General features: G+C 43.4%; 3 protein-coding genes across 4 annotated transcripts; all 3 read left to right on the top strand.

Moving 5' to 3' along the window:
* The first annotated feature begins 1,877 nt into the window (after positions 1 to 1,877).
* LOC128772166 (myelin-associated glycoprotein-like) lies at positions 1,878 to 7,122 on the top strand. Its single transcript, XM_053888302.1, has 10 exons — positions 1,878 to 1,896; positions 1,990 to 2,066; positions 3,063 to 3,455; positions 3,978 to 4,298; positions 4,383 to 4,640; positions 4,848 to 5,117; positions 5,195 to 5,464; positions 5,531 to 5,630; positions 5,699 to 5,738; positions 6,072 to 7,122. The coding sequence occupies exons 2-10, from the start codon at positions 2,003 to 2,005 to the stop codon at positions 6,381 to 6,383; spliced, it is 2,028 nt and encodes a 675-aa protein (XP_053744277.1). The 5' UTR covers positions 1,878 to 1,896; positions 1,990 to 2,002; the 3' UTR covers positions 6,384 to 7,122.
* Positions 7,123 to 7,265: 143 nt separating this feature from the next.
* LOC128746516 (sialic acid-binding Ig-like lectin 5) lies at positions 7,266 to 12,595 on the top strand. Of its 2 annotated transcripts, XM_053843614.1 has the most exons (10): positions 7,266 to 7,312; positions 7,958 to 8,021; positions 8,449 to 8,844; positions 9,581 to 9,901; positions 9,986 to 10,240; positions 10,448 to 10,717; positions 10,795 to 11,064; positions 11,144 to 11,243; positions 11,312 to 11,351; positions 11,701 to 12,595. In XM_053843614.1, the coding sequence occupies exons 1-10, from the start codon at positions 7,283 to 7,285 to the stop codon at positions 12,028 to 12,030; spliced, it is 2,076 nt and encodes a 691-aa protein (XP_053699589.1). In that variant the 5' UTR covers positions 7,266 to 7,282; the 3' UTR covers positions 12,031 to 12,595. The 2 variants fall into 2 exon arrangements, with proteins under 2 accessions (XP_053699589.1, XP_053699590.1); XM_053843615.1 differs by lacking the exon at positions 10,448 to 10,717.
* Positions 12,596 to 14,539: 1,944 nt separating this feature from the next.
* On the top strand, positions 14,540 to 18,586 carry LOC128746537 (myelin-associated glycoprotein-like). Its single transcript, XM_053843649.1, has 9 exons — positions 14,540 to 14,680; positions 15,025 to 15,089; positions 15,222 to 15,614; positions 16,231 to 16,551; positions 16,636 to 16,893; positions 17,171 to 17,440; positions 17,518 to 17,799; positions 17,873 to 17,972; positions 18,041 to 18,586. Exons 2-9 carry the CDS (start codon positions 15,029 to 15,031, stop codon positions 18,333 to 18,335), a joined length of 1,980 nt encoding a protein of 659 aa, XP_053699624.1. The 5' UTR covers positions 14,540 to 14,680; positions 15,025 to 15,028; the 3' UTR covers positions 18,336 to 18,586.
* Positions 18,587 to 20,298: the final 1,712 nt, after the last annotated feature.

The raw sequence follows: 20,298 nt of genomic DNA, 5'->3' as shown, positions 1-20,298 counted from the left end.
TATAATCCGCACCACTCTGTGGTCACCTGAGCATCATTGTCTTGTTCGAATGAAAGGTGGTCGTAGGGGCGAGGCCTAATCTGACCGCTACAGATGCTAGCGCTGTTTTGCGATCCTGTTTGTCTCCGATTTATCAAACAAACCGGGGTTTGTTTAATTCCAGATGAGATTATATCAGTGTTGCAAAGTGTGAATGAAGTGACAGCTGTGTTTGTTGTTTGGCCATTGTCGGTACAGACAATCGTACTTATTCTCACTGAGGGAAACTGTTATGGTGAGGCAACATACAAAGCAACTGCCTATTAGAGCATAGATTCACAAGATGATTCTAGAGCTAAAATGAGACGATTTTCCTGGTATTGATGTTTTCATGCGTATCACAGTCGGCCAAGCGCGAAGCTTTCTGCCACTGACACCACACCTCGGTGGGCTGCTTCCGCTGAGCACTTTTAAAGGTCCGCTTTTGTAGAGAAAGTGGCTGCAAGACCGACGGACCCACATAATAAAACTTCAATTCGACCGCACGTTTCAGAATGAAAAAAAGGGGACTAGAGTTCTGCAAGTTCCACGAGCTACAGACCGCAGTCATTGTGATGTTTCTTACAGGATTCTTCAGTAAACATCCTCTGAAAACATGCTGACAACCGTCATGTTCATCTCCACCTAATGACAGTGAATCGGCAAAAGATTTTTTTTTTTCTGTCTGACAAATGCTAGCAAACGTTAGCCGCTAACGGCTAATGTCAAGCCTGATCCGTTTTACTGGGTGTATCTACACTATACTATGATAAACACAATAAAATGAGTCACATATAGTACATGTTTGTTAGCATCTCAAAAACAACACATTTGATAACACACCCAAGACCCGCGGTAAACACAAAGAATGACTTACAAGTCCGGTACAAACGCTGTCATTTCAGCATAATTTTGAATATAACTAATGTACATTACAGTGAAAGAATGAACTCGAAGAGACTCTTTATGTAACATCAATAGGTAATGACACGCTGATCCGCCGTAACATTATGACCACAAATGAATGAAGTTTTAAAAGGAAGTAAAGTTTTCTTTTAAAAATGTCTCCATGGTCATAATGTTTCGGCTCATCAGGGTACCTGATTATTTATTTTTTCAGCCACACAAAAGGTATTTTTCAAGGCAGAATTGGAACAAAATCTTTGTGAAAGTTGTCTGTACTGTGTTCTGCATTGATCAATATCATGTCAGTAACCAGCGCATTGATTTATCGTCACACAAACTCAATGACACTTTTATGCACGCTGCAAACGCTGTCATTTCAGCATCTTCCATCGTCCTTGGTTCTTCACGCTATCTCTTCTAAATAAAGAACAAAATGTTAAAATAAGACTCATACAACATACAACTATTTTTATTCCATAAATCATGAGCAGAATTTAGTCGTAAACGATATGATTGTTGACTGTTTCTTTCTTCAAATGATGCAGTCAAGTCTATCGCATTAACAAGGATCATTTTATTTAATGATATTGTATGGGAACTGTTGACCTCACGCAATATCAGCCATTTCTTTTCAGTTCTCTTCGAATGATCACAAAACATTTTCTAAGTTTGTGCGCAAAAAGTTTCACTCTATTTAATCTTATGAAGCTGTACTAAATTCTTAAATAATCCAGTCAACAAAACAACCGCTCTGCAGCACAAAACAACTCAGATCTGATCTGATAGATGATTTAGAACTTTAAAACAAGACATGCAAAGTCCTCATGGGTGAAAGAGGAACACGCAGAATGACTAGTCAAAATGAATTCTTCAGGGTATGAAGGGTGGGGTGCAGAGAAAAAGGAAGATGTTAAGAGAGGGCGAATCATTGTGCAGCCAGTGTGCAGCCCTCATGACAGCTGTGGGACATAGGTAATACACACAGAACAACAGCAGATATGTAGAGGAGGTGGCGATATGGATTCACTGCTCAGTCAACATGTCTTCTGTGCTGCATATTCGTAGTCGTGCAACAGAAATGAGAGCGATTCTCCTCTGGACAACTTTGCTCTTCTCAGTGAGGGAGCACCATGGCGTCCAAGGTAAGATCATCCTCACTCCATCATCCCTCTCATAGTTTTCTGTGGTGGTTTGTGTTTGTACATCCGTTGCACTTATATCTCAAGACGTCTTGTCATTTCACCCGAAAAAATGTCTGCTTGAAACGGAATACAGGTAAAGAAAGGAGAACTTAAAAAAGGAACTAAAGAATACCCACGATCATATGCTGCGCTGTTTATACCTTACCACATATTTCATACCTAACACTGAATTTAGAGAAAAATGTCGATATATTATATATATTATTGGTGTTATAGTGACGGCAAATGGACAGAAAAACCCAGCTGTCATGAAGGCGGATGACTCCCGAATTTATTAAGGGTTATGAAGGTTGTCAAGATTCTTTGACAATGTTGAAAAGGAAGGGAAAACTGGAAAATGATCAATAAATCTGGACGTCAGTGTTACCACAAGAATAAATTTTCACCTCACAAAACAATTATCTGAACGCACTACAAATATTTAAGCCTGAGCAGCTCATATTCATGTGTGAGGTGTAAGTTAGTTGGAGCTTGGTCAGCTGAAGCGGTATTGCAGTAGCTCTACCTCTGTGTAAGAGAGCGCTGAGCCAAAAGGTGACCTATGCTCGTGAGTTGTGGGTCATGAGTGAAAAAACGAGATCCTGGATACAAGTGGCTGAAATGTGTTTTCTCCGGTGGGGGGGGGGGGGGGGGGGGGGGCAGGCGTCTCCTTTAGATATAGCGTGAGGAGTTCTGTCACTTTAGTGGAGGAGGATGGATGGACGGTGAAATCACTTTCAAAAAATGTTTTGAATTATCAGATCTTATGATGTTGTCTATGGTTTCACGGATCTCATGCAGGAAGACATCAAAAAGAAGTAATATGAGGAGGAAAAGTACTTCAGAATACTGAAGTAACATTTAAGGATAATTAAAATGTGAGTAAGGATGTGACAGCGCTTTGAAACATCCAATATTGATAATTGTCTGTTCCTCTGTTTTTGTTCTGTTCAACAGCAGGTTTAAAGGAAACCTGTACACACGGAGACTTCTGTGTCACTTTAGATGATGGAGTCATAACTGCAGAGAGTGGACTCTGTGTGGAGATTCCATGCTCCTTCAAGACTCCTCAGAGCTTCACTCCTCAACACATGCTTTGGTTCAGATGTGAACAATGGCATGAAAGGTGCGACTCTTCATCAGACCCGATCTACTCCAGTGACAACAGCTCAGCCATCAGGAAAGGATTTGAAGGACGAGTGTCACTGTTGGAGTCTGATGTGAGTCAGAGGAACTGCAGCATCATCATCAACGACCTCTCACCGTCAGATTCTGGATGGTACCAGCTCAGACTGACCAGCAAAGACAATGCATACACATATAAGAAGAAGCAAGAGATTTCTGTCAGAGGTACGACAAGTGTCACACAAGTTCATTGTTCCTGCTGACATGAGCACAATTACTGCAGTTTCTGATACGACCAAGGAAGAGAATGAAGGAACTCAGAAACACATTCACTCATTCATCTCTCTTCCTTCTTCACCAGTAATGACTGCACTAATATCTTCTTGGTTCAGCTCTGCTTTTATTGTTGTGGTCCTGCTGCTTCTGTCAGACGAGAGTTTCAAACCAGCATCAAGCAGGTTCAGCTCCTCTCAGTTGGACACCATGGTGATCAGTCACCTTTTGTTTGTCCAAGACTAACTGGAGGAGTCATATGTCTTGTGAACAGGAGCTAGAAGTTCTGCAGGAGGTGAAGGAGGTTTCTGAAGAGGAGAATGTGGGGGGGGTTGTTAGATCATTTCTCCGCAAAGAATTATAGCAGCAATGATGGAAACTCATGGATTAGATCTAAAGACTTGGGTCTTTCAGAGCCTCACAGAGATGAAGCATCATTTTCAGAAGAAAAAAAGTGTTTGATTCTCTCACCAGGTCTGAGCCAAAAGCCCATCCTGGATGTCCCTCAACTGAAAGAGGGTCAGCTGACAGCACTGACCTGCACTGCTCCTGGACTCTGCTCCGGATCTGAGCCCACTATTAGCTGGAAGTGGGAAGGCAAAGGGAAGAGTCCACACCTGGTTGGAGGAAACATCACAGCTCAGAAGAGTGTTTCTCTTGGTGCTGTGAGGAGACAGTACAGCTCCACTCTGATATTCAGCGCTTCTTCTGAGCACCACAGCAGCAGCATCACCTGCACTGTTGTCTTCACACACGGTGGGAGCACAGAGGAGAAACAGACTCTGGAAGTGCAGTGTAAGAAGTTCTCTCTCCTGTCAGTCTCATTTCTGTGGTCCTGATTCTTCATGATGAAGAGTTTCTCATGGATTTGTCTCATAGACCTGAAGAGCGTCACCATCACTGGACAAACACTTGTGAGGCAGGGTGAGACTTTGTCTCTGCACTGTGCTGCTGACAGTTCGCCTCCGGTTCTGGTCCAGTGGACCAAAGGGAAGACGTCAGAAGCTCTGGCTCGCAGCACTGGAGAAGCTGCCTTGATGATCCCAGCCGTGACTAAAGAGCATTCTGGGCCGTACAGATGCACTGCAGAACAAGGAAGTAAACAAGTGATGGAGGAGGTCCACGTTAAAGTCAAGTGTGAGTTTACAATATTTCACTTTGTTCCTCTTACATTAGCCATGAACTATGTCTGCTGCCCTTCTGCAGGTTCATGGGCTCCATGTCCAAGTGACTTAATATATTCAAGTCACTTGAATATATTGAACCCTCAAATATCTGAACTGCTCCTCACTCCTGGTCTCTTCAGTAGGAACTCATTCATGTCTTTCCACATTTTGCTGGCAGATGTGAGGAGACCCATCATTTTGGGGAACACAGATGTAAAGAAGGGCAGAGCTCTAAATCTGACCTGTGCTTCTGAAAGTTATCCTGAATCTGTCATCACCATGAAGAAGGAAGAGAGGAGAGAGAAAACCATCTCTTTCCAGGCCACTAACACCAACACTCTGTCTGTTTTGATCCCAAATGTGACGACAGAAGATTCAGGACGTTACATCTGTGAAGCCAGATATGAGATGGAGACACTGACCACATCCGTGAATGTGACTGTGACCTGTACGCTCCATGTTCTCTCCTCATTTGCTGCTGACATGAGTGAGTTAATGATGGTGTGAATCTGCTGATGTTCTCAGGGTTTGCTGGGATCTTGAATGGCTCGAGATGTGAGCGGGACTCAGCAGCTCTCACTTGTGTCTGTGGCAGTCAGGGCCACCCCTTACCCTCCATCTCCTGGCTGCTGCTGACCGACCACAGTGACTCTCACATCCAGACCAACGTATCAGGAGATGAAATCTGGAGCAGCTTCAGTGTGAAAGATGGCCACAGTGTGAAGACCGTTGTGTGTGTTGTCACTCATGAGGACGGAGAAACAAAGGAGGAACTTCCTGTTCTGAATCATGACAGTGAGTGTGGTCTTTTAGAATGTACACAAACACTTCTCTCTTGACTGATTCTGGTCTTGAGTCCAGGTCTGTTCAAGTTTCTAACAGTGGAAGTCCTGGTGGCATTTCTGGTGGGAGTGTTTTTGTCTGGGATCATCTTCTTTGTGCTGCAGCTCATTTGTTGCAGGTACAGAGTGAACACATGAATCACTGTCTTGTTGTCACAGAGAACATAACAAACTACTGTCTCCTCAGAAACACAAAGAAAATGCAAAAGCACATGGAAATTCCTTTGGTAAGAGCCTCAATAATTTAAATCAAAGTATTGGTAGTTATCTACAGTTACGAATTTTGTGTTAAAATGTTGTGGGCTGCGCCATCAATAGTAAAATTCACCCTCCTGGAATATTTTTCCCCTTAAAAACAGTAAAGTGTACCATAAAGCTCCACTCAACATGGACGTCAAGAAGAAGCCAATGAGGCAGCAGCCGTAGGTCACATGCTTGCCTGATGTTTCAGCTCCTATTTCAGCTGGTGCTTGCTTGAGTTTTCTCCTCCAGTCAGTCATCCATCCTCACTATGAGACGCTAACAGCATTAACAGTTCACAAATGTTGTGTATCAAACAGACCAATGGAGCTGATCGACAGACTCCTAAGGCAGAGACAGCAGTGGGCGAGAGAGGACCCCAGGAACCTGAGCCAGGACTGAAGGATGTGGATTACTCTACCATCAACTTCTTTCACATGAAGGGAAAAAGTCCCCACAAGGCACCTGAGACTATGGAGACAGAATACTCAGAAATCAAGAGGCAAGAAGCTGCTGAGGAGTCAGTGAAAAAGAGTGAAGAAGTCATGAATCGAGTTCTGGAGATGCAACAGGCTGACCAGGAGATGGCGCTGTATTCCAACATTAGAGAGATCAGTCTTGGCACCAAGTGAAGTGATACTGAATTTTAACGATGACAGAATGATCATTTCTTTGATGAAGCTGACATTCTGGGCAGTGGGAGAACTGGCAAATACTCATTGCTGTCTCAGGGAAAGTCAGACTTCTCCTCCCTTACCTACCTTCTTCATCCTCACTGGTCACACTGATCCTCTTCACACCCTCATTTACCAACAACCACATTTAATACTCTGTCTGTGTCATTTTGCTATGTATTTTCTTGCACCAAAGCAAGCATCTCCACAGCAGAATTGTGAAACCATCAAGGCAAGCTCAACTTAGTCCTGTCCTTTGATGGATTTATTCAAAGGGAAATGTCAAGTCTCCAGATCACTATTCTCATGTGTTACATGACTTTTAAATTCTAATATCATTATTATGCTTGTGACCACTGTATCACCACTGACAACATCAATGGAAGCTGCATTTAGAGTACACATTTGTGGTATATGGTTTGGATTCTGACTCCTCCCAATAAACTGTATTTAAGGAGAATAGAAATAGGCATATTAATTTTAAATTGATAAAACTCACTTGGCCAATACAATTTATCGCTGTTATTGCTGTTCACAGTTACAGGTGTTTTCATTTAATTTCTGCATGCAATTTCATGGCAAAATGCTCAACACAGTTTTCATAGTCCCACAGGAAGCATGAGGTTATACTGTTGAAATATAAGTTAAATAAGAAGAGCATTCTGAAATAAAATACATATCATTGAAATAAAAAGCAAAGACGAAATACATGATCCACTGTAATCATTTCCTTTTGAATTTATATAAAACATCGTCCTCCCCCACAAACAAAAAGCAGAAGCAAAGCTTGTGCTGACTGCCACTCTCTGATAAAGTTGACCACAAGAGAATTTGCTTCAGTCCCAGTTTGGCAGCGGATGGTTTGGTTGCTCTTCCTGCCTTGCACAGTAAGTACTTTTTACTGTTTGCCCTTCACTTGCACCTGGCAATGAGTGCAGAGGGAGGTCTTCCAATGTTTCATGATGGACTGCAGTGTTGAAGCAAGACAGTAAAATGGAGCTGCAGAAGAGGCACAAATGGGACGTGACACTCCACCAGCTATATCTGACACAGAATACTTATCTTCTAAAAATGTCGTAATTCATGTAGAGCAGACTTATTTTCCCCTTAAATTACTGTTTAAAAAAAAAATAAATAAATAAAAGGACATTCATATTTAAGTAACTACCACTTTCCCCTGAACACATGCAGTAAGAGATTCATAAACTGTGATGGAGGTACCAACTTTCTCAAGTGAAAGTCTTGTTGAAACCCTCTTCCAGAGTGAGAGCATTTTTATCCAGGAAACCTTGGTGTTTAAAAAATGAAGGTTTATTGAGAACATTACTTTAATGTCACGAATCCTTTGAGTATTAGTTCACAGTGAATTCGATTTTTGACTTCCAGATGCAGCAGCGAGAAAGAATGAGGATAGTTTAAAGAAAAATAAATCAAGTGAAGTACACTGACCTCACGACTGTCTTCCCCTGTTACATCGTGAGGCATGTTTGGACTGAACTACTGTGGAAGATGTTCTGTCTGTTTCTTTGAAGGATTTTAACTTGGCGAGGATGAAGAGTGTCGTGATGATCATTCTCACGTCTGCTCTGGTTCAAGGTACGTTTGTGGGTTGGACTGACATTTTAAAGCGTTTTAATCATCAATATTGTGATAAATATGAGTCACATCAGCACCAGAACGAATTCTCTTTTTTATTATTATAATAATATATAATAACAATAATAATAATGGATCAATGACAATAAAATGTTCTGTGCATTCCAATTATATTATTTTGAATTTTAGTGATGCCACTAAGTTGAATATTTTATTCAGAATTATAAATAAGTCTGAAAAAAGATTTATTTTATAACAATCAAACTTAAATGATTACGACAATTATTAATATTGTTATTGTAATAATTGTAATTTGGAACAAATGTTCATCATTTCAGATTTTTGTCAGAATGTGAATGACAGTCACCTGGTGCTAATAATAATGTGGAATAACCGTTCTGTTTTGTATTTTTGTTCTGTTCAACAGCAGGTTTAAAGGAAACGTGTCCACACAGAGGCTACTGTGTCTCTTTAGCTAGTGGAGTCATAACTGCAGAGAGTGGACTCTGTGTGGAGATTCCATGCTCCTTCAAGACTCCTCAGAGCTTCACTCCTCAACACATGCTTTGGTTCAGATGTGTACGACAAGGTCAAGACAGGTGCGACCGTTCATCAGACCCGATCTGCTCCACTGACAGCAGCTCAGCCATCAGGAAAGGATTTGAAGGACGAGTGTCACTGTTGGAGTCTGATGTGAGTCAGAGGAACTGCAGCATCATCATCAACGACCTCTCACCGTCAGATTCTGGATGGTACCAGCTCAGACTGACCCGCAAAGATAAGGGATACACATATAGGAAGAAGCAAGGAATATCTGTCAGAGGTACAATGCATTTTACAGAAGTTCATTGTTCCAGTTCCAGTTTCTGGTATGACCGCGGAACAGATGAGGGAACTCAGAAACACATTCACTCATTCATCTCTCTTCCTCCTAATAATGAATCCATATACACAGGAAGTGCGCTTGGTCCGTCTCCATTTTTTGCAGACGATGTTGTCTCTCATGTCACGGGTTCAAACTACCATCATTCACCACGGTGACAGTCAGAGAAGGAGGAGCACAGGCTGAATGAGAGCTGAGTGATGAGAACATGAGAAGCCATTTGAGGAAGCAGCCATTCAGTTACATTCATCAGCTGTGGACAACAGCTGCATTTGCCTCTTTCTGCCACTCATGATAATGGATAATGGAACGGTTTCACGAGCCCATCATTCTGACACCATCGTCTCAGCTGTGTGAATGATCAGTTCATGTTTCATTTTCTCATAAAGTATTAAAACACCAGAACCAAAGTCAGAAAAAATCAAAACAGCAACAAACACAACAACAGAAATTGAGAATAAAGTGTTGTCTTTACTTTTAATCTACACGACTACACGAGTGTAGTCACTGTACTTTTTTTCTTCTGAAGAGGAGCATGTTACAGGGGTCATTTCTCCTCAGAGAATCATGGCAGCAATGATGGAAAGTCTCACAGAGATGAAGCATCATTTTCAGAAGAACATGAGGTTTGATTGACAAAGCTTCCTCCTAGACTCACAGATGATTCTCTCACCAGGTCTGAGGCAAAAGCCCACCCTGGCTGTCCCTCAACTGAAAGAGGGTCAGCTGACAGCACTGACCTGCACTGCTCCTGGACTCTGCTCCGGATCTGAGCCCACTATTAGCTGGAAGTGGGAAGGCAAAGGGAAGAGTCCACACCTGGTTGGAGGAAACATCACACTTCAGAAGAGTGTTTCTCTTGGTGCTGTGAGGAGACAGTACAGCTCCACTCTGATATTCAGCGCTTCTTCTGAGCACCACAGCAGCAGCATCACCTGCACTGTTGTCTTCAAACACGGTGGGAGCACAGAGGTGAAAAAGACACTGGCAGTGCAGTGTAAGAAGTTTTCTCTCCTGTCAGTCTCATTTCTGTGGTCCTGATTCTTCATGATGAAGAGTTTCTCATGGATTTGTCTCATAGACCTGAAGAGCCTCACCATCACTGGACAAACTCTTGTGAGGGAGGGTGAGACATTGTCTCTGCACTGTGCTGCTGACAGTTTCCCTCCGGTTCTGGTCCAATGGACCAAAGGCAAGACGTCAGAAGCTCTGGCTCGCAGCACTGGAGAAGCCTTGAAGATCCCAGCCGTGACTAAAGAGCATTCTGGGCCGTACAGATGCACTGCAGAACAAGGAAGTAAACAAGTGATGGAGGAGGTCCACGTTAAAGTCAAGTGTGAGTTTACAATATTTCACTTTGTTCCTTTGACATTAGCCATGAACTATGTCTGCTGCCCTTCTGCAGGTCCATGGGCTCCATGTCCAAGTTACTTAATATATTCAAGTCACTTGAATATATTGAACCCTCAAATATCTGAACTGCTCCTCACTCCTGGTCTCTTCAGTAGGAACTCATTCATGTCTTTCCACATTTTGCTGGCAGATGTGAGGACACCCATCATTTTGGGGAACACAGATGTAAAGAAGGGCAGAGCTCTAAATCTGACCTGTGCTTCTGAAAGTTATCCTGAATCTGTCATCACCATGAAGAAGGAAGAGAGGAGAGAGAAAACCATCTCTTTCCAGGCCGCTAACACCAACACTCTGTCTGTTTTGATCCCAAATGTGACGACAGAAGATTCAGGACGTTACATATGTGAAGCCAGATATGAGATGGAGACACTGACCACATCCGTGAATGTGACTGTGACCTGTACGCTCCATGTTCTCTCCTCATTTGCTGCTGACATGAGTGAGTTAATGATGGTGTGAATCTGCTGATGTTCTCAGGGTTTGCTGGGATCTTGAATGGCTCGAGATGTGAGCGGGACTCAGCAGCTCTCACTTGTGTCTGTGGCAGTCAGGGCCACCCCTTACCCTCCATCTCCTGGCTGCTGCTGACCGACCACAGTGACTCTCACATCCAGACCAACGTATCAGGAGATGAAATCTGGAGCAGCTTCAGTGTGAAAGATGGCCACAGTGTGAAGACTGTTGTGTGTGTTGTCACTCATGAGAACGGAGAAACAAAGGAGGAACTTCCTGTTCTGAATCATGAGAGTGAGTGAGGTCTTTTAGAATGTACACACTTACACACATACAACACTTCTCTCTTGACTGATTCTGGTCTTGAGTCCAGGTCTGTTCAAGTTTCTAACAGTGGAAGTCCTGGTGGCATTTCTGGTGGGAGTGTTTTTATCTGGGATCATCTTCTTTGTGCTGCAGCTCATTTGTTGCAGGTACAGAGTGAACACATGAATCACTGTCTTGTTGTCACTGAGAACATAACAAACTACTGTCTCCTCAGAAACACAAAGAAAATGCAAAAGCACATGGAAATTCCTTTGGTAAGAGCCTCAATAATTTAAATCAAAGTATTGGTAGTTATCTACAGTTACAAGCTCATGTTAAAATGTTGTGGGCTGCGCCATCAATAGTAAAATTCACCCTCCTGGAAAATTTTTTCCCCCTTAAAAACAGTAAAGGAGACAAAAACCTAGTGTACCATAAAGCTCCACTCAACATGGACGTCGAGAAGAAGCCAATGAGGGAGTAGCCTTAGGTCACATGCTTGCCTGATGTTTCAGCTCCTATTTCAGCTGGTGCTTGCTTGAGTTTTCTCCTCCAGTCAGTCATCCATCCTCACTATGAGACGCTAACAGCATTAACAGTTCACAAATGTTGTGTATCAAACAGACCAATGGAGCTGATCGACAGACTCCTAAGGCAGAGACAGCAGTGGGCGAGAGAGGACCCCAGGAACCTGAGCCAGGACTGAAGGATGTGGATTACTCTACCATCAACTTCTTTCACATGAAGGGAAAAAGTCCCCACAAGGCACCCGAGACTATGGAGACAGAATACTCAGAAATCAAGAGGCAAGACGTGACAACCGCTGCTGAGGAGTCAGTGAAAAAAAGAGAAAAACAAGAAGGCAATAATCAGGTTTTCAGGAAGCAAGAGACTGACCCGGAGATGGCGCTGTATTCCAACATTAGAAAGATTGGACTTGGTACAACTCAGTGAAGTCACTTCTAGTCTGTCTTTTTATATGTCAATAATGGACTTCATATTCTTCATTCACTTCATTATCCTGGATGCTTCCCTGAGGAGGTGTTCCGGCCATGTCCTACCGGGAGGAGACCCCGGGGAAGACCCAGGACTCGCTGGAGAGATGATGTGTCTGGTCTGGCCTGGGAACGCCTCGGGATCCCCCGGGAAGAGCTGGAGGAGGTTTGTGCGGATCGGGAAGTTTGGGCTTCCTTGCTCCGAATGCTACCTCCGCGACCCGACCCCGGATAAGCGGCAGAAGAAGGTGAAGGTGAAGGTGAAGAACTTCATATTAAAAATGTCTTCTTTCTGGACAGTGGGAGGAAACCAGAGTACGTGTTAAAACTTAAATGCTGTCTGTGCTCTGTATTTTTTCCCAAATGACTGATAGCTGCCTATTTTTAGTTGAACTAAAAGCATATTTATCTCTCTGCATCTTCCATCAGGAAAAATCCGCCTTGTCCACCTAAACCTATTTTCATCGTTCATTTCTTCCTCGCACTTTTTATTTTCCTAGTAATTCAATGCTCAATATACAATGTTCATGCTCAAATTTGTTTTCATCTTATTGTACAAAAATAAAAGCAAAGCGCTCTTGTTGTCATGGTCTGCTTTTGATTTGATTTGATTCTGTTAACTTCTTTCCGCGGAGTATCTGTGTGATATATATATAGTGATATTGAGAGCGTCCTGAAGATCAACCGCAGTCTGTGTGCTCCTTTAAGAGTGTGTAGAGGGGTCTGTCAGGGCTGTGCTCTGGGCTTTATGCACTCTCCCTTGAACCCCTACGCTCCAGCCGCCGAGGTGTAGTGGTACCAGGTTTTAATGAAGGTTTTATCTGCTTATGAGCAGAGGGATGCAGACCTTTGAGAGAAAATAATATCAACAATTTTAACATAGCGTCAGCAGCGTGGGTCAACTGGAGCAAAAACGAAGCCCCTGCGCTGGTTTTAAACAACTTGGTAGAATCCCAACCGTGGCACAAACTAACCTGTGTCGGCCCTCCCCCAGGTCTGCTGGCAGTTACACAGTGAAAAATGGTGAATTTCTTTTGGGACGGTCTGCACTGGGGATGCGGTTTTAAGCCAGAGAGGAAGGGGGACAGGGCCTTGTCCACCTGACCAGCTGTATCCTGAGGCGTGCCAGTTACCTGGGCTTGGATGATGTTCTTTTTTTTTAACTGATTCTAAATTGATAAATTTATCTGGGCTGCCTCCCTTTTACAGAAGTGTTTTTAAATCATGGAATCTGTTTCATCATAAAAGGTGTTCCTCAGCCGACTCTCTGCACTGGTTGCTCAAAGAACCGCTCATCCACGGGGCCAGACTGGACATCACCAATGATACCACTCCCGGCCTGACGACAGCGCTGGTCCAGTCTGGAACCCTCACCCTGAAACTTCTGGTGGAGGCGGTGGGGCCGGAGCTGAAGGATGTCCAGGGCCTGGGCTCCCTGCTGAGGCTAAAGTCTGTCCAGGTGGCCCAGAGAATCCTGGAGGATCACAGGGAAAGAAAAGCACCTCCTCAAAGACTATAATGAACAAAGAAAAGCCCCGGACCCAGCAGACCTCTTCCCAGACATCGTCCTGAGCCCAGGACTTGGAGAACACACCGGCCCCCTTTGAAAAGTCACGGAGCGAGACAAGCTCGCGCTACACAAAGCAGAGAAGAAACGCATCTCCAGCAACTGTGTGAAGATCATCCACAGGGTCGGACTGAGCATTAGAGCCTCCACTGTGTGGTCCAAGAAACTAGGAGATGGATGTAGCCCACAGTGGAGGGAACAATACAAACTCTCCACCAGGAAACAGACAGATGACCTCCAGTGGAGAATTTTACATGGTGCAATTGCTGAGAGAAACTGTGTGAGAGACTCAGTAGTTTCTTCTCTCTTTTAAAACATGTTTTTAGTGTCTTTAATGTAAATTTTACTGAGGGAAATTTTATCATGGGAGTGGGAAGCAGAGCAAAAGAAAAATTCCAACTGTTACATTATATTCCAGAGAGGCAAAAATGTCAATTTATAAGAGCAGAAAAAAACAAAACTGAGAAAAGGGAAGGTCAGGAGGTCAAGGCAATATGTCTCATTGAAAGCTTTGCTTGGAGTACAGGTTTTATAAACATGTGAATGATTTTAATGGTTTTAAATCAATATGGTGTTTTAAAAATATACTGTGCGATATTGAAAATGAAGAACTGCATTTTGCATTTTAAAAGAATCTGATTTTAATGGGAATTGATGTTAATTTGTACCTCTTACGCACATAAGCACTTTATGAAATTTGTAATATAAATAAAATGTAAATAAAGTTGTCCCTTGTTTTTAACAGTTACTGCATATGTCTGTGTGTAGAGGAAATGTTTGACAAAATTAAATATTAATAAAGATGAGGAGAAGTAACACTGACATGTCACTATGATGCATTATAACTTCCCGTTTCTGTTTGCTCAATACTGTGTCCAAAATGATCATTAATGTATTAAAAAACACATGAAGCTGGGGGTGTAAAAAGCAGAAGCAAAGCTCGCTCTGGCTGACCGCAGCTCCTCAAACAAACATGAGCCGCTGAGAATTGACTTCCGTCAGTTGTGCAGTGGATTCTTCACTTGTTGACCTGAGCTCAGTGGTAAGTGGCTTTTCACATTTCTAACATTGTGAGTGTCCAGTGATGTTGAGAAAAATGCAGTACTTTAACACTCTGAAAATGTGGTTGTTCGATCCTACAATATCAAATTGTTCATAAAACATTGTAATATCAGAAGGTCTTATATCTGTTCACTAAAAGTTCAGCTTTTAACATCCAGATGTAGTGGAATGGAAGTCGAAGCAGTCCAAAAATAAAACTTTTAAAAAGCACATTTACCTCATCACCTGTTTCCACTGTGAAGTTTTGATAGAGAGATGCCTCACTATTATTTTGTTTTTTAATAAATCATCATGTAAAATGTTCTTTTCGATGTTTCTTTGAAGGAGTATGAACTTCCTGAAGATGAAGGGTTTCTTCATGGTTATTCTCATGTGTGCTCTTGTTCAAGGTACATTATACAGTTGTTCAATGATTCTAGTCTGAATTTTATGAAAAATAGAAATAATGTGAAATAACAGTAAGCTAGTGTTCATAATAAGTAAAATTGTTTCATTTTTCATGTTTTTGTTCTGTTCAACAGCAGGTTTAAAGGAAACGTGTCCACACGGAGACTACTGTGTCACTTTAGATGATGGAGTCATAACTGCAGAGAGTGGACTCTGTGTGGAGATTCCATGCTCCTTCAAGACTCCTCAGAGCTTCACTCCTCAACACATGCTTTGGTTCAGATGTGAACAAAGGCATGAATGGTGCGACTCTTCATCAGACCTGATCTACTCCAGTGACAGCAGCTCAGCCATCAGGGAAGGATTTGAAGGACGAGTGTCACTGTTGGAGTCTGATGTGAGTCAGAGGAACTGCAGCATCATCATCAACGACCTCTCACCGTCAGATTCTGGATGGTACCAGCTCAGACTGACCAGCAAAGACAGAAGTCATACATATTGGACGAAACAAGGAATATCTGTCAGAGGTACGATGTGTTTTACAGAAGTTCATTGTTCCAGTTCCAGTTTCTGATACGACCAAGGAAGAGAATGAAGGAAACACATTCACTCATTCATCTCTCTTCCTTCTTCACCAGTAATGACTGCACTAATATACACAGCAAGGCTTCTTGGTTCAGCTCAGCTTTTATTGTTGTGGTCCTGCTGCCTCTGTCAGACTAGAGTTTCAAACCAGCATCAAGCAGGATCAGCTCCTCTCACTTGGACACCATGGTGATCAGTCAGAGAGGGCGGAGAACAGGTCGGACTTCAGCTGAGGGGTGAGAGCATGAGAAGCCAGGTGAAGAAAGAGCCAGTCAGGACCCCTCTCTGCTGAGGTGTCTGAACAGGTCCAACATGGAGGAAGCCTCGGGGCAGACCCAGGACTAACTGGAGGAATCATATCTCTGAGAGTGAGACCTGGAGGGGGAGGTTTCTGATGAGGAGAATCATGAATCATAGCAGCAATGACGGAAACTCATGGATTAGATCTAAAGACTGGGGTCTTTCAGAGCCTCACAGAGATGAAGCATCATTTTCAAAAGAACATGAGGTTTGATTGACAAAGCTTCCTCCCAGACTCACAGATGATTCTCTCACCAGGTCTGAGGCAAAAGCCCATCCTGGATGTCCCTCAACTGAAAGAGGGTCAGCTGACAGCACTGACCTGCACTGCTCCTGGACTCTGCTCCGGATCTGAGCCCACTATTAGCTGGAAGTGGGAAGGCAAAGGGAAGAGTCCACACCTGGTTGGAGGAAACATCACACTTCAGAAGAGTGTTTCTCTTGGTGCTGTGAGGAGACAGTACAGCTCCACTCTGATATTCAGCGCTTCTTCTGAGCACCACAGCAGCAGCATCACCTGCACTGTTGTCTTCAAACACGGTGGGAGCACAGAGGCGAAACAGACTCTGGAAGTGCAGTGTAAGAAGTTCTCTCTCCTGTCAGTCTCATTTCTGTGGTCCTGATTCTTCATGATGAAGAGTTTCTCATGGATTTGTCTCATAGACCTGAAGAGCGTCACCATCACTGGACAAACTCTTGTGAGGGAGGGTGAGACTTTGTCTCTGCACTGTGCTGCTGACAGTTTCCCTCCGGTTCTGGTCCAATGGACGAAAGGGAAGACGTCAGAAGCTCTGGCTCGCAGCACTGGAGAAGCTGCCTTGATGATCCCAGCCGTGACTAAAGAGCATTCTGGGCCGTACAGATGCACTGCAGAACAAGGAAGTAAACAAGTGATAAGGAAGATCGATCTTAAAGTCAAGTGTGAGTTTACCATATTTCACTTTGCTCTGACATTAGCCATGAACTATGTCTGCTGCCCTTCTGCAGGTCCATGATCTCCATGTCCAAGTGACTTAATATAGTCAGTAAAACTGACAATATTATGGTTTGAATATTTGAGGGTTTAATATTGAGTGGTGTTTGTTGAATTATATGAATATCATAATAGGTTAAAATGATATATATTTATTTTGAATGCTCCTCACTCCTGGTCTCTTCAGTAGGAACTCATTCATGTCTTTCCACATTTTGCTGGCAGATGTGAGGACACCCATCATTTTGGGGAACACAGATGTAAAGAAGGGCAGAGCTCTAAATCTGACTTGTGCTTCTGAAAGTTATCCTGAATCTGTCATCACCATGAAGAAGGAAGAGAGGAGAGAGAAAACCTTCCCCTGCCAGACCTCTAACGCCAACACTGTGTCAGTTTTGATCCCAAATGTGACGACAGAAGATTCAGGACGTTACATCTGTGAAGCCAGATATGAGATGGAGACACTGACCACATCCGTGAATGTGACCGTGACCTGTACGCTCCATGTTCTCTCCTCATTTGCTGCTGACATGAGTGAGTTAATGATGGTGTGAATCTGCTGATGTTCTCAGGGTTTGCTGGGATCTTGAATGGCTCTAGATGTGAGCGGGACTCAGCAGCTCTCACTTGTGTCTGTGGCAGTCAGGGCCACCCCTTACCCTCCATCTCCTGGCTGCTGCTGACCGACCACAGTGACTCTCACATCCAGACCAACGTATCAGGAGATGAAATCTGGAGCAGCTTCAGTGTGAAAGATGGCCACAGTGTGAAGACTGTTGTGTGTGTTGTCACTCGTGAGGACGGAGAAACAAAGGAGGAACTTCCTGTTCTGAAGCTGGCGTCTCATCGTGAGAGTGAGTGTGGTGATTTAAAATGCACCATCAAAACAAACACTTCTCTCTTGACTGATTCTGGTCTTGAGTCCAGGTCTGTTCAAGTTTCTAACAGTGGAAGTCCTGGTGGCATTTCTGGTGGGAGTGTTTTTATCTGGGATCATCTTCTTTGTGCTGCAGCTCATTTGTTGCAGGTACAGAGTGAACACATGAATCACTGCCTTGTTGTCACTGAGAACATAACAAACTACTGTCTCCACAGAAACACAAAGAAGTCAGAGGGAGGACCCCAGGAACCGGAGCCAGCATGGAAGGATGTGCATTACTCTACCATCGACTTCTATCACTTGAAAGGAAAAGGTCCCCGCAAGGCACCCGAGACGACAGAGACAGAATACGCTGAAATCAAGAGACAAGACGTGACAACAGCTGCTGAAGACTCAGAGAAACACAGTGAAGAACAAGAAGACAAGAATCAGGTTCTGGTGGAGGAAGAGACTGACCAGGAGATGGCGCTGTATTCCAACCTTAGCGAGATCAGTCCTAGTACCAAGTGAAGTCACTTGTATTCTTGATTTTTAGCACCATATGACAATAATGGACGTATCATTTCAGCACAAAAATGGCTTCTTCAGACGGCAGAGCACCTGCGCCTTTTAAAATGCTTCCTTGGCTCCTTTTCCTTCCAAATGAATGACAGCTGCTTATTTATCATTTTAAATGCCGGCGTTAGAAGAGCAAATTTGTCCCTCCATGTTTTCCATCAGGAAAGTCAGCACCTGAACCTATCTTCATCATCTTCCCTCATCCCCTCATTGACCACTCAATATATAACAATTGTGGTTGTGTTTGTTTGCATTTTGTTGCACCAATGTTTTAAAATAAATATTTCTTATATAAATAAATATAAAATCAAAATCAATATTTATAAAAAGCAGAAGCAAAGCTTTCTTGTGCTGCCATTTCTCATGCCATCTTCTCATCGACATATTTCACCAGAACAGAATTTAAAAGCCTTTATTCCATACAATACATTTTTATTTATTGATTTAACCATGTATTACTGTGATAGATTTCCAACAGCAATGGTCATATAGTGATATTAGTGGCATGGTTTTACATCAATTTAACAATTGGACATTAATGATGACAAAATGATCTTATGATTACTGTTACTGCAACTACTCCCATTTTAATTCTGCGTGAGAAATGCCATGTCTGGATGGATGGTTTGATGTCCAGTGTGATTCCACTGGTCCTGGGGTGACCGAAGAAAATCTACCATCACAGCGTGCAAATAAAGGCAAAAGCAGTTGTTTTTCATTTCAAAATGCTTCCTGACACATTCTAGAACATCACTGACATTTTCAATTCAAAGTTATAATCATTTATTTCACGTAGAAATGTCATCCGCCTCTAACTGTCTGCTGGCTCTGTGTCCACTCCAAACTGCTCCCCTCCCAGCCAAACAGTGAAAGCCACGCCCACCAGGTGACAACTCAAGCATTGCACACTTCATAGAAAGTGGGTTACAACAGGTAACCCAAGGCTTCTATGTCAGCGTGCTTCCCTATTGGTGACAAGGAGAATGCCAGGTGATAAATGTAACCCCAGCGGTCACGGGACTAGTCCGTTGTGGTAGGAGGATACAGCTGCCACAAAGACCTTCAGTGTTGAAGTCATACTGCCCCTGAAGAAACATCAGCACCACTGAGGGTGTCGGTCCATTATCTTCACACCAATCACTGACTGGTTAGTCTCACATGATCCAGCAAGTGGCACTCTGCTATCCCTGCAGCATCCAAACCCTGAGCTACCGTCCCAGAATTGGCCGCGACTTCAACGTCCTTCGAGCTTGTTGAAGCGCTGTGGACCAAGGTGGGAGCGTCCTCAGGGCTCCTTCCACCAATTGTCTCTTCTCTGGATACCTCTGCTGGAGAGTCTTTCCATTTTCCACTCCTTCCACTCCTGGGACATGTTGCACTGTCAAAGAGCCTAGATACACGTCCGCCCAGATCCAGATCTGACGTGCGATCATGTTCAGAGGGGGCCTTAATCTACCCTGCCGATTGATGTAGGTGACAGAAGTGTGGTTGCCTTATCAAGACGTGCGCTTGATCTATGTGTAAAGTCAATTTTCCCAACACATTACACACAGCCCCAACATTGTCATCATCACCCTTGCTGTGGTCGCTGGGGCTGGAGCTCTCAGAATCTGTGAAGACAGTGACAGAATGGAGGTCATGCGCTCTTCTGTTAGTGTGACACTTCCAGTTATAGTGTCCAACACCACTCCCAGACTAGGCATTTTGGACCGACAGGAAGCTCTTCTTACAGTTCACTACTAATCCCAGGGTTGTGATGCCCGGTAATCCCACCTGTGTGCGTTTCTTTGCTTCCGACCTGGTCTTGGACAGTATGAGCCAGATGTTCAAGTAGGTCAGCATCCTCAGACCTGGGCCCATAAGTGTAATGTTTTGGTTTTGGTGTGCTTTTATTTTGTTATTTCCTGACTTCCTG

Source organism: Synchiropus splendidus, chromosome 15 (assembly GCF_027744825.2).
Source record: "Synchiropus splendidus isolate RoL2022-P1 chromosome 15, RoL_Sspl_1.0, whole genome shotgun sequence".
NCBI lineage: Eukaryota > Metazoa > Chordata > Actinopteri > Syngnathiformes > Callionymidae > Synchiropus > Synchiropus splendidus.
The sequence above is the reverse complement of the archived record's forward strand: the minus strand, read 5'-3'. Positions and strand labels throughout refer to the sequence as shown.